Source organism: Leptodactylus fuscus, chromosome 4, assembly GCF_031893055.1.
Source record: "Leptodactylus fuscus isolate aLepFus1 chromosome 4, aLepFus1.hap2, whole genome shotgun sequence".
Lineage (NCBI taxonomy): Eukaryota > Metazoa > Chordata > Amphibia > Anura > Leptodactylidae > Leptodactylus > Leptodactylus fuscus.
Window position 1 is genome coordinate 68,575,892 of NC_134268.1, and position 15,212 is coordinate 68,591,103.

Consider the following 15,212-nt stretch of genomic DNA (forward strand, 5'->3'; position numbering starts at 1 on the left):
TTCAGATTTAGGGCACCACTGGAAAATATAAAAATCCTCTATCCACCACTACCAAATAATTTTTACCCAAAAAAGTCTGCAAATAATGACTTGACGGATTGTGCAGGTCTTCCCAACCAGAAAGTTGCAGCTGGGAGTAGCTGTTAGACAAATGAACACGACATCACAGTAAATGGAGTGTGGCTTAAAGAGGTCCTTTCACCACCTCCACCAACTACATTTCTTTGTATTCTACAATAGTCGCCACTCCACTGATTTGGGTGCAGTTGGATTTTTTTCTCTAGCCCCTACTGTTCCTGAGGAATCAGTGTTAATTTCATGCATGTGCAGTATGATCCCAGGTGCTGGAGATATTGGTACCGTTATCTTCAGCACCGATATCTCTCCACTGTCAGAAGGGCGGGCCTTACAGCTCAAGCATCATCGCTGGGCTGTGAGCAACACTTACACAGTACTCTTCCATAGACTTGATCTGTTGGGAGGGGCGTTCCTTTCAGCCGAGCCATGAGGCTGAACTAAAGGACCCGCCCTTCTGATGGTGGAGAGATATAGGTGAATTGAGCGCTTTGTCGGCTTTCTAGCTGCACATCTATGACAAAGTGAAAGGTCCTTTTTAAAATAGCATCAGCCAGTGTGATAATTCTGGAGTATTTTCACTGTCTTATTAGTAAATATGAGCCAATCTTTTGGATTTTGTTTGGGTTTTGTTATGTTTTTTTTTACTGCCGTAAATGTAAGGTTTGTCTCTTAAAGGAGGCCTCTTAGTTGCCTGACTGTTCTAATGCCGTATAGGCCAACTGTATACCTCCGTTTATATGATATTCGATAGGACTTGCCATTGATACATGAGATAGTGCCAGGTGGCATCTTATGAATGTTTTCTGGCATTAGACAGAGTTTGACCAGCTTTTACATGTGTTTCATACAGTATGGATTATATGTTGAAGAATTATAGGATTGTTTTATCTGACTTTTTTTATTCCAATGTTTTATCTTTTTACAAAGTAATAACTTTCTTATGTAATGTAAATATATAAATATATTTTATTTTTTCTTCTGTTAATACTCCAGTGTCACTCTGTTGCTCATCTCAGCCGCATATCTTCCAGTTCATGACCAGCAGGTAATGTTACTATCTTTTTATTTTTACTTCTCTCAGTTGTTAATGGTTTTTATGGATGGATTCTTGTACAGGCTCACATGGTACCTCCATTTTTAGCTTTTGTAGCTCCTCTGTGTCTCCGTACGCACAGGGTTTTTCTGCTGTCATAATATATTGGTCCAGTAAGTATGTATATATAAGTCAAATATTTCTTTCCAATAGTAAGCATGTGCAGTTTACATATTATAAGTGAAAAATCTTGAATCACAACCCTAGCAGTCTGTTTGACTTCAGCACAAGACAAAAGCTGAGATTTGAGAGGAGCGTGGCTTCTTTGAAGATTCACACATTCTAGAAACAGCACTGAAATAAGACTAAGTGTAATAGATAATATTACGAAGTAAGGTATGTTTTATATTCTATAGATATTCGCCCCCAACATATCTAAAGGAAAATCTGTGTTTTAAATGGGAAACTTTGTAACACAGAGCTTTCCATTACACAACTTCACATTGATTTTTATTTATGGTCGATCGATATTTGTTGTTACCCATATTGGGCCCTTCGGCCGCTTACTGTTGTTATTGCTTGGAGGTATAGTTATCAATATCTAAAATGTGTAAATGAGTCTTTACCTCCATGTTTGTTACTTCTGTTAACTGGAATTAAAGGTAACCTGTCATACAGTCCTATCTGTGGGCAGTATGATATTGAGCAGGTGGTGCTGAACAAGGTATAGTTTTGCAGGGAAATGTATAAATTACTCTGTTGTGTTTTTTTGTTTTTTCCCTGCCTAAGAGTCAAGTGGGCGGCCCTACTTGGTGATTGACAGCTATCTCTATATAAACAATCTTATGTAGCAATTTGTCAATCACTTAGCTATATATCTGCTCAGCTCGATTGCAGTATAGGGTGCCACATAAGATCAGATATAACAGGTTCCCTTTATCTGGGTTATGCCATGAGGTAAGGACAGGAGCTCCTCCCATTCACTTCAATAGCCATTGACATTGAAGCGAATGAGAGCGACGGAGATAAGAGTGCTTTACTTGGACTGTCTCCAGTGTTCCCATTAAAGTGAATAGGAACACCGTCCACCACATACCCCACATACCCACGTTCAACATGGATGTGGTCAGGCTGAATACACAGAGGGGGGAAAAGGACCCACCCCAATGATCAGGCAATCCTCTATCCTGTGGGTAGAGGGTAAATATTTTTCATGGCATCACCCCTTTAAATTGACAAAGAAAAGATTGAGCTATTATTTTGTGTTTAGAAGGCGGATGAAGAAATCTAGCAATATAGGAAGTCTCTAATGTGGAAACATTTAGATAGTAGGAAACTCTGTAAGGTAAGATATGCACATAGGGTTAAAACCTGAAACCCTGAGTAAATGCTTTCAATCTGCCTGTGAATTGGCTTGGTTGTGTGCCCGCTGTGGTGCTTACCTCACCCATGGTTTTATTTTCGGGACAGTGCTGTGTTCTGATCACATCGATACTGCTGGCAGATGGCTCTTTTAATACACCTCATGCCTCTACAGATTAACTTTCACCAGAGAGCCCTGAAATGGAGATTTTATTTTGTTCTGTAGTATTAAACAGAGGCCGCTAAATGGACCCAGACTGCAGAGACCGCTTTCCTTTTTCCAAGTGTAATGGAACTTACAAATCATATTTCAGGAACAGCCATCTGTATTTTATTCTCTCCAGAGGAGAATCTTTCATTTAGTAGTGACTGCGGCCACTGTATACATTACATCTGATATCATGAGATCTGATAGATAGCTGTGTGCATGGAGCAAGCGTGTAAATCATCCGTATAGTTTTAATCATCTTAATGCACTATACTTGTCATTTACTATAATAAATTATACTCTGCTCTGCTTCTCCTCTATATTTATTTGACTTTCTTGTATATTAGTCTTACTGGAGTTTTGTGAAATGTTCTTATTCATTATAATGTAATTCCAGATACCTTATTATATATACAATAGCTTAATTTAAACTCCAATTGGCTCTCTGCTCATGGAATTGTATGGGCTGTCTGTTCTTCCAGGAGTTGTACTGGGCGGGTGTTGGCGTTTGCTCATTTCAGCGATCATGGGAGTCCCAATGGTCACTAATTCATTGGGGAGACGATACATGTTATTGGCTTAACTATTTAATACACAAAATCGCTGTGTGTCTTCAAAGTGTTGGCAACCTCTTCTCTAGAAGTTTGTTAGCCGCTTTTGAACAATATGGTTGGTGTTTGGCCACAGTAAGGGCCCGTTCACAAGGGCACAGAGGGGGCGGATTATGGCGCGGAATCCACGTCATAATCTGCCCCCTCACAATGGTGGTCTATGGAGACCGCTAGCGTTCTTTTTTTCCTCTACCCAATTCCGCCTCAGGAGGTCAATAGAAGTGAATGGGAGGCGAAAACCACGTCGTGGTTTTTGACATAAACCACAACCAAAATCCGCAACACCTTTTTTTGGGGCCCATTCACTATCCGGGAGGGGAAAATCGCCTGGCGTTTTCTGAAGTGGTTTTTACCAGAAAACGCTCCAAAAAACGCATCAAGGTTCCAAAAACAGCTTCCTAATTAGGAAGCGTTTTTTTTCCAGACCAAATGACGCCACACATAATTCATGTGTGAACTTAGCTTAAAGAGTAAGCCATCTTTTGACCTGCTACCCAGTGCCAGTAATGCTATTGTATCCTTGGAATCACTAGTGCATAATAGTATTATAGAGCCACATAACTCACTTGAGCCACAAGATGGGCATAATGTTAAATGTAATTTATATTTCTTCTTTTCTTTGCATTTACATCTAGTATCAGGAAACAGTAACACGAATTGTAGTATTTAATGCAATATAAATGAATTTCAAGCAATATTTTAGTATAGAGATTAAAGAATTTGTACCTACAGGTAAGAAATAAATAATACATCTTTTCAAAAATTCTTCAGAAAACTTCCCTTCCATTTTCTTGCTGTAAAATCTGTGCAACTCCAATACAAAGTAAGATGTTCTGCTGCTTCTGACATACAGTAGATCTGACAGAGGCCCAGCTATATTTGCTGTACTCTACTTTACTTTAAGGGTCGATTTACACTAGCTAATGTGTTCCGTCCTGAAGGATTCCACATGAGGACTCCCCGGACGGAATACAAGCACAACTGCAAGCGCTGTGTAGTTAAAGTGCATGGATCCCATAAACTATAATGGGGTCCGAGTGGTTGCCGCGCACTGCCCGCATGAATCATTCGTGCAGGCAGTGCGCAGCAAGCACACGGTCCCCGTTATAGTCTATGGGGTCCATGCGCTTTAACTGCACAGTGCTTGCAGTTGCACTTGTATTCCGTCCAGGGGATGTCCTCATGCGGACTGCATACTGATGGAACACGTAAGCTAGTTTGTACCGGGCATAAGACTGAGTGACCCACCATTAGAGATGTGAGCAGGAGAGGGGAGCAGGTTGTACATTGTAGTTCAAAGTTTAAGAATGGAAGACAGCATCCACGATTCAGGGAGGACATCACAAAGGGTGTATATATCAGAAGCAAATATATTGACGTATTTGTGCCATATTTCTAATGTAAATACACCTGAAAAAGTTGCTCTTTTGGCCAGATGTTATATCTATAATCTTAGTGTTAGAATATCAGATTTCTTATGATACCAGAACAATTTTTCTAGGTGGTTAAAAAAAAAAAAGCTGGAGATACAGCGTTTATTTTTTTTACCCATGTACCCAAACAGTGCCACACTGGAAAAAAAAAAGTGCATAAGGATGAGATCCATCACAAGCCCTCTCTGAGAAGAGAAGGGCCCCCCACCCTCCGAGCCAAAAGACCCTGAAAGGCACAAACGAGATACAACTATTTGTGACCTCTTTGGTAAATGCTACAGTCTCCCTAGCAATACTTAGTTAGATCTTTGCTAATGGGAACTGTAGAGCCTGTTTTCTATTAAAAGGAAGCTAGATAGGTTAATAAAGTATATTTCAAAAATGTTTCCCACACCCCCCTGACACAATAGCAAATAAAAATAAAAAAAATAGGAGTTTAAACTTTAAGCAATCTTAATTAATTAGTTAGTGACCACTCAAGTGAATACTATGTTAGCTGTGTTATTATCGTGTCTATTATATTTGCAAAAGCTATATGCCAATTTTACAAAAATGATGGCATGTATACTGTATAAATGAAGCTCCAGGTGGTATTGTACACCACCTTTTCAATGAGTTTGTTCACGCAATAAATAAGCATAAAGCAAGCAATATATATTTTATACACTGTAATAAAAACATTTTATTTCACGTGTGTTCATTGAAACCAGAAATAGAGGCAGAATGTATTCCTGGTAAGCCGTATGAAGTGGCAATTATCCAAACTGCATGTTGTACTGCAGGGAGTTCTTCATATGAAACCACACAAATTACCTTTTGCTAAATTACCATGTTTATTCTGTGCTTTATAGCAATGCAAAGGGCGCCACATGGATTTCCAGTAATTAAACAACAATTTCAACACTGCAGTTTCCGAAGATTATCAGAATACTGATTTCTTGTCTTTAATTTCTACAAACTTCATGGAGAGTAATAATAGGTGATGAATAAGTATAAGAATGTGGTTAGAGCAAAGGCATGTCTAAGGTTTTTAATCTATAAAACAAGGGGTTTCGTTTTAGATTTTCAGTACAGGTAATCTGTTAAATTAGGGAATTTATCTGTGTAGTCCTGTAAATGTGCGCTGTTCAAACTGGCTATATGTTGCATTGCATATGCCAGTCCAGTCCTCTGCATTGGAAGCACTCAGTTAAAAAAAAAAAAAAAAAAGCTCCTTCTGTTTGAAAATGAGCCTGTGTGTAGTGTAATGCTATTGAATAACACACCGACAGCATTATTGTGAGGTTATATGCTCCCTTCCATAGTACTCTGCCTTCCTCACTGCTCCTGTGATGTACATAGTGGTTCCCCACATGAATAGGAGGTCAAACTCTCAACAATGCAAGTCAAGTAGAAAACCAATCTGACTCTCATAGAGCTGCATCCTGAGTTTGACCTCTTGTTATAGGAAACACCGTGTACATCAGGGTGACAGTAAGCAGATCAGTGCTCCAGAGGAAAGCACCTAACTTCATAATAAAGTTGTCAGTAAGTTATTCAATAACATTACATTACACTAAACACAGGCTAATTTTCAAACAGTACAACTTTTTTTTTTTTTTTTTTTTTTTTTTTTTAAGTACCGTACTTTTTTGTTGCAAATAACCCAGTTGTAGGGTCTGAATAATATAGATGCATATCTCGCTGTTGGGATGTAGTGTATCTGAGTCATAAACACTAACAGGAGACCTTTACATTACAGTTCTCCATTCAATAACCACCATTAACTGGGGCTCTGATCATTCTGCAACCTCTTTTTAATTTCTTAAGGGTTTTGGAGGGTTTTTCGCATTTGTTATGAGCTTGGGCTGGTGTCTAGCATCAGCTTTCTTTACTACCGATATCATCCGCTTCCGGTGAAATGGACCTCCTGCACCTTTACCAAAGCTAGTGACTCAAGACTCAAAGGAGTTGTCCAGGGAGTTTAGATTCACTTACCCGATTCGGCAGATTCTTGATTATGGGTCCGATCAGGTAAGTGAATCTAAACTCCCCAGAAACCCCTTTAATGCTTAATATAATTAAGATGTTAAGGAATTTTAACCCCTGCAATTAGCTGAGCTGATTGTCTTGCCGACACTGAGTAACTGACTTCACTTGTCCTATCTCACAGGTCTGTGCTTATAGCAACACTGTGTAAACAATGGGAGGAATAAGTCCACGTAGCAGACAAACAAAGCAGCATTCAAAAAGCAATATATTTAGGAAAAGTCTTCAATTTACATAAGCTACCAGTATAGATAAGCTTTCTTACTTTTAAAAGGTTTTAGGTAGGCAAGGAAAATGTTACCAAGTACTGTGTGTAAACATTTTATAGCATGTGTGATTATATACACATAAATTCATATTCATGTAGACTTGTGTGTAATACACTACACTAATACAATCTACTTTTCTCTGTAGTTTGATGTAGATGGCTACTTCTGGGCTATCATTCACCTGGTTTGCTCAGGTAAGTCACTGTATTCATAGTCTATTTACTGTGTGCTACTAGAGTGTATTGTATTACAATATATATTGATCCACCTAAGCCACAATCTGTAGTCAGCAGTGAGCAGGTGTAGTGGAAAGGTCCTCAGTCATGTAACAGATCCGTATCACCAGACAGACTCTTTATTGTGAGGGCATCTATAAGTGAATGTTTGTGTAGCCGTACGTAAGATGGGTGTGAGCCCCTCTGTGTGTACTCGCTGCATTCATAGGTCTGTCTGGTAACATACTACGCTTTAAATTTCTGTGCAAGCCCGACCCTTTAACAATATATTGACACCTTATGTAAAACTAATGGGCTGTGAAAATTTTAATCATTTCTGCTTCTATTTTCCTGTTATCAGGATGTTACAAAGTATTCCAGAAGTATCATAAGTCAAGTTCACTCAGGTAAGTGGGTTGTGCCCAATAATCTGACAAGTATGCAGAAACACTAGACGCAGGGCGGATATAATCTTGTCTGGTATTTTGGTATTTTTTTTGAAGACTGTTTTGGTGGAGTTAATATTGTCATCATTATTATTGACAAATTTGTCAAAATGTTGCATAGTGTTGATACATTTTGTTGCAAATGTAATCCTATCTTTAGATGTTCCTCCAATATTTACACCACCTACCTATTCTACTGAGATTCAACAAAAATGTTGCAATTCCCACTTTCACCTCCAAAACTTAATGGTCAATAGCATGGTGCAAAAAGGGGAAAAACAATTTGGAAGTGAATGTGAAATGTAAAGAACAAAAGATTCAACAGTACAATGTTGTAGACAATGGCAAATAACTGGTGTGATAAGTTCCCCACAAAATCTTATGTAGAGCACAGCTTTGATTTAGACTTGTTCTTCTCTTTTACAGTGAACTCGATCAGCAATATATAAACTATTTTTTCAGGTATGTGTAATACTTCTACAGTACAAAGAATTATGTAACCAAAGGATGTCCAAACTTCTCTGAGCCATATTGGAAGAATAGTTGTCTTTGGCCACACACTAAATACATAAACAATAAAGCTGATGACAAAAAAGAAAAAGTCGGTGCATAATTTTTCTGTTATTCACCACCAGAGATATGAGAAACACCATGGTATGGAAATACCCTTAATAATGAAACAAGAATGGTTATCTGATGTCTAAATAACATTAAAGAGGTTGTCCAGGAAAAACATTTTTACTGGAAGTGCGGGAAGATGAAAATCAAACAAAAAAAAACAACACATACCTCCGCTGTCTGGTCCCATGATATCCTGGGACTTGTTCCAGTGAAAGTGCTTGCCGCTTATGACCGCTGAGGCTAATCGGCGACCTAAGGAAAGGACCCAGGACGTCAAAGATGACCTATGTGAGTGACGGCCTAGATCTTTTCCTTAGGCTGCTGATTGGCCTCAGCGGTCATGTGCTACGAGGGCTTCTGCCAGAACAAGTCGTGGGCACCACTGGATCAGACAATGATGGGAGAACTGGAGCACCGGGGACAGACAAGTATAGGTTTTTAATTTTTCACACTCCCCATATTTCCTGGACAACCTCTTTTAAACATCTAATGTTGCCATGGTAGGTTGAAATATTATTATTAATAGCTGCCTCACCAAGTCACCGTGCACTCATGTAACATCTAATGGAATCAATTCTCATGTCTGCACTTGGAAAAATAATACACCAGAAGTTGCACACCATCGTAAATTTGAAGCGATGCATATAAGTAGCCAAAGCAAATGTACATTTTCCTTGCATGACATTGTGACACATAATCACCAAATGAAAAAGCTCATAATGATTTTGTTAGGTGCATTATTGGCCATCCTGGGTCATGGGTTGGACAACCCTGGGGTAAGAGCTTGTGCAGATTTCCATTAGTAAATAGTTTTTATATGTTACAGTTTTATTAGCATTGTTTCTGTTGGTGAATACATAGTAAAAGGTCTAGTGTGCAAACATTCCCTGTTCTGTGGATAGGAGAGAAGTGCCCATATCGACACAACTCCATAAGAGAGAAATGCCCATTCGTAAGATCTCCTAGTGATCAGGAGGACAGAATACTGAAGGACCCCTTTATGGCTCCATGTGGAGGGAGATCCAGTGCGTTTTTGGTCCCCTGCCCTCCTGATCGTGGAAACTTATAATAAGTATATAAATGTATATAACTGTACAATCCTTTTAATGGTCAGATACAAAAGGCCTTACCTTGATATTGAACAGAAATGGGGACAACGCCAGTATTCATAACCCTTCAGCTGGCGGAGGGTGCACCTTATTTAACTATCATAGTTGTCCAGCATCATGTACACCACTTTTCTGGAGTAAATGACAGATCTTGCGGGGCCAATGGCCACATCATGTGCACAACCTCACCACACTCCATTTTGAGAAAATTGGTAAAGGCATTGCAGAAATGAAAGTCCCTTTTTGCGCAACATCACTATTTTCACGAAAAAACTGTGGCTTTATATTCCTTGTATACGTTAGAAAATTGGCATTCTAGGTATAATAAATTTGCCCGACTACAGCTTATAGAAGCACAACATTTAAGTCTTGTAGCACCATTTCTTGAGGCTCAGTATCCCTATGATGACACTGATCTTCCAGAACATATTGAAAGAAGTATTGACTCACAGGAGACCACAGGAGATCTACTTAAAAAGTGGTTACCCAGGGACCCTATAGACTAATGCAGGACTAATACGCCCAAGCAGGACTTTTCTTTCTGTGTTTTTCAAGCAAAATGGTGAACGGAATCACCAAAAGAACTGGCCGCAGGAGAGAAGCTAGTCTTAGACGGCTTCAATAGTACTAGATTTCTAAATAGCCAAAGGGAAATAATTTCTAGAAAATTCTGACACGACTCTGCACAGTTTTCTCTTGGTCTTCCGACTCTGGTAAATGGTTGACCTCGCGCTCTTGTAGCTGAAGTTATGAGGTGATATCGCAGCAGTTGTATCAATTTGCAGGGATTTCTTATTAATAGATGATGGACTGTGTGATTGCTTCGGACCACAGGAATGTGTAAGGATTATAATAATCAGTGTAAGGAAATGGCCCTGAGTCTATCGCAGGATCTCATGTTTGTTTAGGATTTTTATTTTACGTTCTCGCTAAGGGATTTCTATATTTAAAGGGGAAGTCCAGATTGGAAACTCTAGGCTGGAAATACCAACTTCAGTTAAATAAAAATTAAAACATTCTTTTGTATTTATATTATACAGTTATTGTTATAATATATTTAAATACATAGTTTCTTGAATATTTACTTTTTTTATAGCAGTTCAGAAACTGGCTTTTTAATGAATTTGAGGACTTGTACTGCTTCTGCCTGGCAGCCATTTAGGCCTTAGGAAAATAGAGACTTCCTAGTCAGTGGTTTAGGCTACCAACATGAAACACGAATCCCAGGTAGAATAAAAAAAGAGCGAAGCAACTCTAGCAGATACTGTCATTAGTTTCATATCGATTTTCCTGCTGACAGACTCCCTTTTAATAAAACCCTCTTATGTGGCTCTCCACATGGTTGTATCATTATCATGTTACAGATGGGCAGCCTTTATTACTACCATGTTTTCCCTACGATTTATGGTAGTCTGCTAAAAAATATATCCTTGAAAAATGATTGCAGGGACTATAGGTACTTATGATATATATGATATATGATAGCCTTCCCAGTAGGAGAATGATGAATACAAAGATAGCGGTCAGTAATTAGATAACTGTCCATCACAGTCAGTTAGACCGCCAAAACTACATAAATTTAAGTGACGAAAACACAGGTTATAGCCTAAATATTAATGTGCATGGTTTCTTCTGCTCTACGATCCTCTCCCTTAAGATAACACTGCTGGACAGCTTCCCTTAAAAGTCTACAGTTAGAGGTGGTTCACATGGTGAAATTTGATGCTAAATTTGTCAAGTAAAAAAAATGTTTCTGCTTGACTAAAATTGATGTAGATTTTGATGCTGTATTTGGAGAAGAGTGCCACTATAGGTTAAGGCCTGGTTCACATCTGCGTCCGGTAATCTGTTCAGGGAGTCCGCATGAAGACCCTACCCCCCCCCCCCCTTCCCCCCCCGAACAGAATACCGAACGTATTGGCAAGCGGTGAGCTTATGAAAGCACACGGACCCCATAGACTATAATGGGATCCGTGTGCTTTCTGCGCGGTCTCTGCATGGAGCATGTGGACAGAAAAGTACTTCATGAACTACTTTCCTCTTCGCACGACTCGTGCAGACTCCGCACGGAAAGCACATGGACCCCATTATAGTCTATGGAGTCTGTGTACTTTCACCACTCACTGCTTGTCAATGCATTCAGTATTCCTTTTGGGGAATCTCTATGCGGACTCCCAGAATGGATTACCGAACGCAGGTGTGAACCGGGCCTGACTATCTTGCCTTTGTTGGGCAGGGCCAAATTCCACAAGCTGATTTTGACAAATTCTTGTTCATTCATGTTCAATCCCACACCAATGGAAAAAGGTGTATTTTCCGCCTCCCACTTACTTCAATGGGAGCTCTCAGGCAAAATCCACTTGAAGAACGAGTAAGAAAATATCAGCTACCACCTCCCTTAGAAATGAATAGGAAGGTGATTTTGAGGTGGATTGTGTGTCAGATTCCTACATGTGAACACTCCCTTTAGGTGTGCAGGTATGAGAAACTTGCAGGGGTAGAGTACAGAGCCAGATTTCCCAGAGATGTAGATTCCAAAGAATACAATGGAGACTAACAGACACTAAAGATGGTAGGCTGGTATGTGTGGCTAATTTGGTGGCAACCAGTGTCACTAATAATGGCGTGGTGTGTGTCTTGGTGTGTACGTTCTAGTTAGTCAATAATGGAGAGTGTACTTTCTAGGGCTTTACTATAGAGCGTGCAATTGTTTGGTTCAGGGTATGTTTAGAGGGAACAGCAATCCTACCCTTTAGAGACAGTTAAACTATGGTTACCATCACCCATGGTAATTTGACGAGGGGCTACAAAACTTGGACTAGAGGCTAACTATTAATATCTCTCCAATTTTGTGGCTCTGTTTATTGTAGTAACACCAATTGCTAATTACATTCACCAGCATTATTCGAGAGCATGTTTTTATAACTATTTACACAATATTTTTAAGAATAAATTAATAAGTTACATTTTTTAATTTATTTTTTTTTTTTATTATTTGGCGATGTGTATTGTGTCATAGTCATAATACAGGCTGCCATAAGCAACTGTCCATAATCTGCTGAATAGACGAAATACTGATATTAGAAGCTCACTAAGCTATTGCTGGGTATGTAGCTGTCAAGCTACAGTCCTATGAAAAAGTTTGGGCACCCCTATTAATCTTAATCATTTTTAGTTCTAAATATTTTGGTGTTTGCAGCAGCCATTTCAGTTTGATATATCTAATAACTGATGGACACAGTAATATTTCAGGATTGAAATGAGGTTTATTGTACTAACAGAAAATGTGCAATATGCATTAAACCAAAATTTGACTGGTGCAAAAGTATGGGCACCCTTATCATTTTATTGATTTGAATACTCCTAACTACTTTTTACTGACTTACTGAAGCACAAAATTGGTTTTGTAACCTCACTGAGCTTTGAATTTCATAGCCAGGTGTATCCAATCATGAGAAAAGGTATTTAAGGTGGCCAATTGCAAGTTGTTCTCCTATTTGAATATCCTCTGAAGAGTGGCATCATAGGCTACTCAAAACAACTCTCAAATGATCTGAAAACAAAGATTGTCCAACATAGTTGTTCAGGGGAAGGATACAAAAAGTTGTCTCAGAGATTTAACTTGTCAGTTTCCACTGTGAGGAACATAGTAAGGAAATGGTAGACCACAGGGACAGTTCTTGTTAAGTCCAGAAGTGGCAGGCCAAGAAAAATATCAGAAAGGCTGAGAAGAAGAATGGTGAGAACAGTCAAGGACAATCCACAGACCACCTCCAAAGAGCTGCAGCATCATCTTGCTGCAGATGGTGTCACTGTGCATCGGTCAAAAATACAGCGCACTTTGCACAAGGAGAAGCTGTATGGGAGAGTGATGAGAAAGAAGCCGTTTCTGCAAGCACACCACAAACAGAGTCGCCTGAGGTATGCAGAAGCACATTTGGACAAGCCAGCTTCATTTTGGAAGAAGTTCCTGTGGACTGATGAAACAAAGATTGAGTTGTTTGGTCATACAAAAAGGCATTATGCATGGCGTCCAAAAAAAAACAGCATTTCAAGAAAAACACATGCTACCCACTGTAAAATTTGGTGGAGGTTCCATCATGCTTTGGGGCTGTGTAGCCAATGCCGGCACCGGGAATCTTGTTAAAGTTGAGGGTCGCATGGATTCCACTCAGTATCAGCAGATTCTTCAGAATAATGTTCAAGAATCAGTGACGAAGTTGAAGTTACGCCGGGGATGGATATTTCAGCAAGACAATGATCCAAAACACCGCTCCAAATCGACTCAGGAATTCATGCAGAGGAACAATTACAATGTTCTGGAATGGCCATCCCAGTCCCCAGACCTGAATATCATTGAACATCTGTGGGATGATTTGAAGCGGGCTGTCCATGGTCGGCCACCATCAAACTTAACTGAACTTGAATTGTTTTGTAAAGAGGAATGGTCCAAAATACCTTCATCCAGGATCCAGGAACTGATTAAAAGCTACAGGAGGCGACTAGAGGCTGTTATCTTTGCAAAAGGAGGATCTACTAAATATTAATGTCACTTTTCTGTTGAGGTGCCCATACTTTTGCACCAGTCAAATTCTGGTTTAATGCATATTGCACATTTTCTGTTAGTACAATAAACCTCATTTCAATCCTGAAATATTACTGTGTCCATCAGTTATTAGATATATCAAACTGAAATGGCTGTTGCAAACACCAAAATATTTAGAACAAAAAATGATTAAGATTAATAGGAGTGCCCAAACTTTTCATAGGACTGTATTGTTTCTCTAAGGGCTGCACATCTGACTAGCTGGCATTTCTTCATTTACATGATACAAGGGATATGACCTGCATTTATGGTGTGCATGTCTGATCAGCTTACTAATGTACCAGGTTCTGGTACAACTAGAGGCTCCTGGGCCGCAATGTGCAACATGAAATGGCCCCCACTTACTATATGCTATGTATGACACTGGTGTCTTATTATGCTATAATGAGGTCTTTGGGGGTCCCCTCAGCCTTTGGGGGCCCAATATTGACTCTGCACCCCATACAGCTTCACCCTGATCTACACACCAGCACTACCATAAGCTCTGTTCATGTGACTGAATGTATTTGAGTAAAATGCCTGAATGCTCACTTGTACCTCTCCCTTTCCTTTAGTCCCTTCTTTCCTGGGTCACAGTTTACGTTTTCTCATATTTTTTTTCCCCCCTCTGGAGTTTATTCATATTTTCCCTTTTTAGTTTACATCTGATAAGGAAACCACATTTGCTGCATTTTTTTTGGCTTTGCTCTTTTTTACCATTTTACTTGTGGTTTTGGAGCATCAATAAACAGAAGGGACATGCCAAGTATGTAATAGGATGCCGTGCACACCTGGTGCAGACTGCCCGGGCGTATTAGGCTCATGCTGCCATTCATGTAGACATCAGCACATTCACTCTGCTGCATTATGACACATTGCTCACACCCTTATAAAGTCTGATGCAAGTAGACAATATATTCATGTCTGGAGGTTGCTGCATTCACCAAGATGTGAACAGAGAAGTGAGCAAAGACAACATAGCATTAATTGACTTGTACATACTTGGATGAACTATAGTTTTTTAGACTGGTTGTGCCAGATTAGTTTACATTATTTAGGTTTTTCCACCATACTAGGATTCAGACAGCAGGTTTCAGGCACCTACTCCTGAAAATTTTATGTCTGTTCAGAAGTAAATTTGTCTATTTTTAGAGTAACATCTAATTTTCTCTAGCCTACAGCTTATGTGATGAGGATGGCAAATAACATCTTAG

The 15,212-nt window shown here is 39.4% G+C and overlaps 1 protein-coding gene across 1 annotated transcript in view; it reads left to right on the top strand.

The window, feature by feature from the left end:
• SLC35D4 (solute carrier family 35 member D4) overlaps positions 1-15,212 on the top strand; it is a 74,028-nt gene that overhangs the window by 15,636 nt on the left and 43,180 nt on the right. The window contains exons 7-10 of the mRNA XM_075270622.1: positions 1,072-1,123; positions 7,168-7,216; positions 7,599-7,644; positions 8,110-8,145. Coding sequence (XP_075126723.1) covers positions 1,072-1,123; positions 7,168-7,216; positions 7,599-7,644; positions 8,110-8,145 — 183 coding nt within the window. The remainder of the gene's footprint in view (positions 1-1,071; positions 1,124-7,167; positions 7,217-7,598; positions 7,645-8,109; positions 8,146-15,212) is intronic.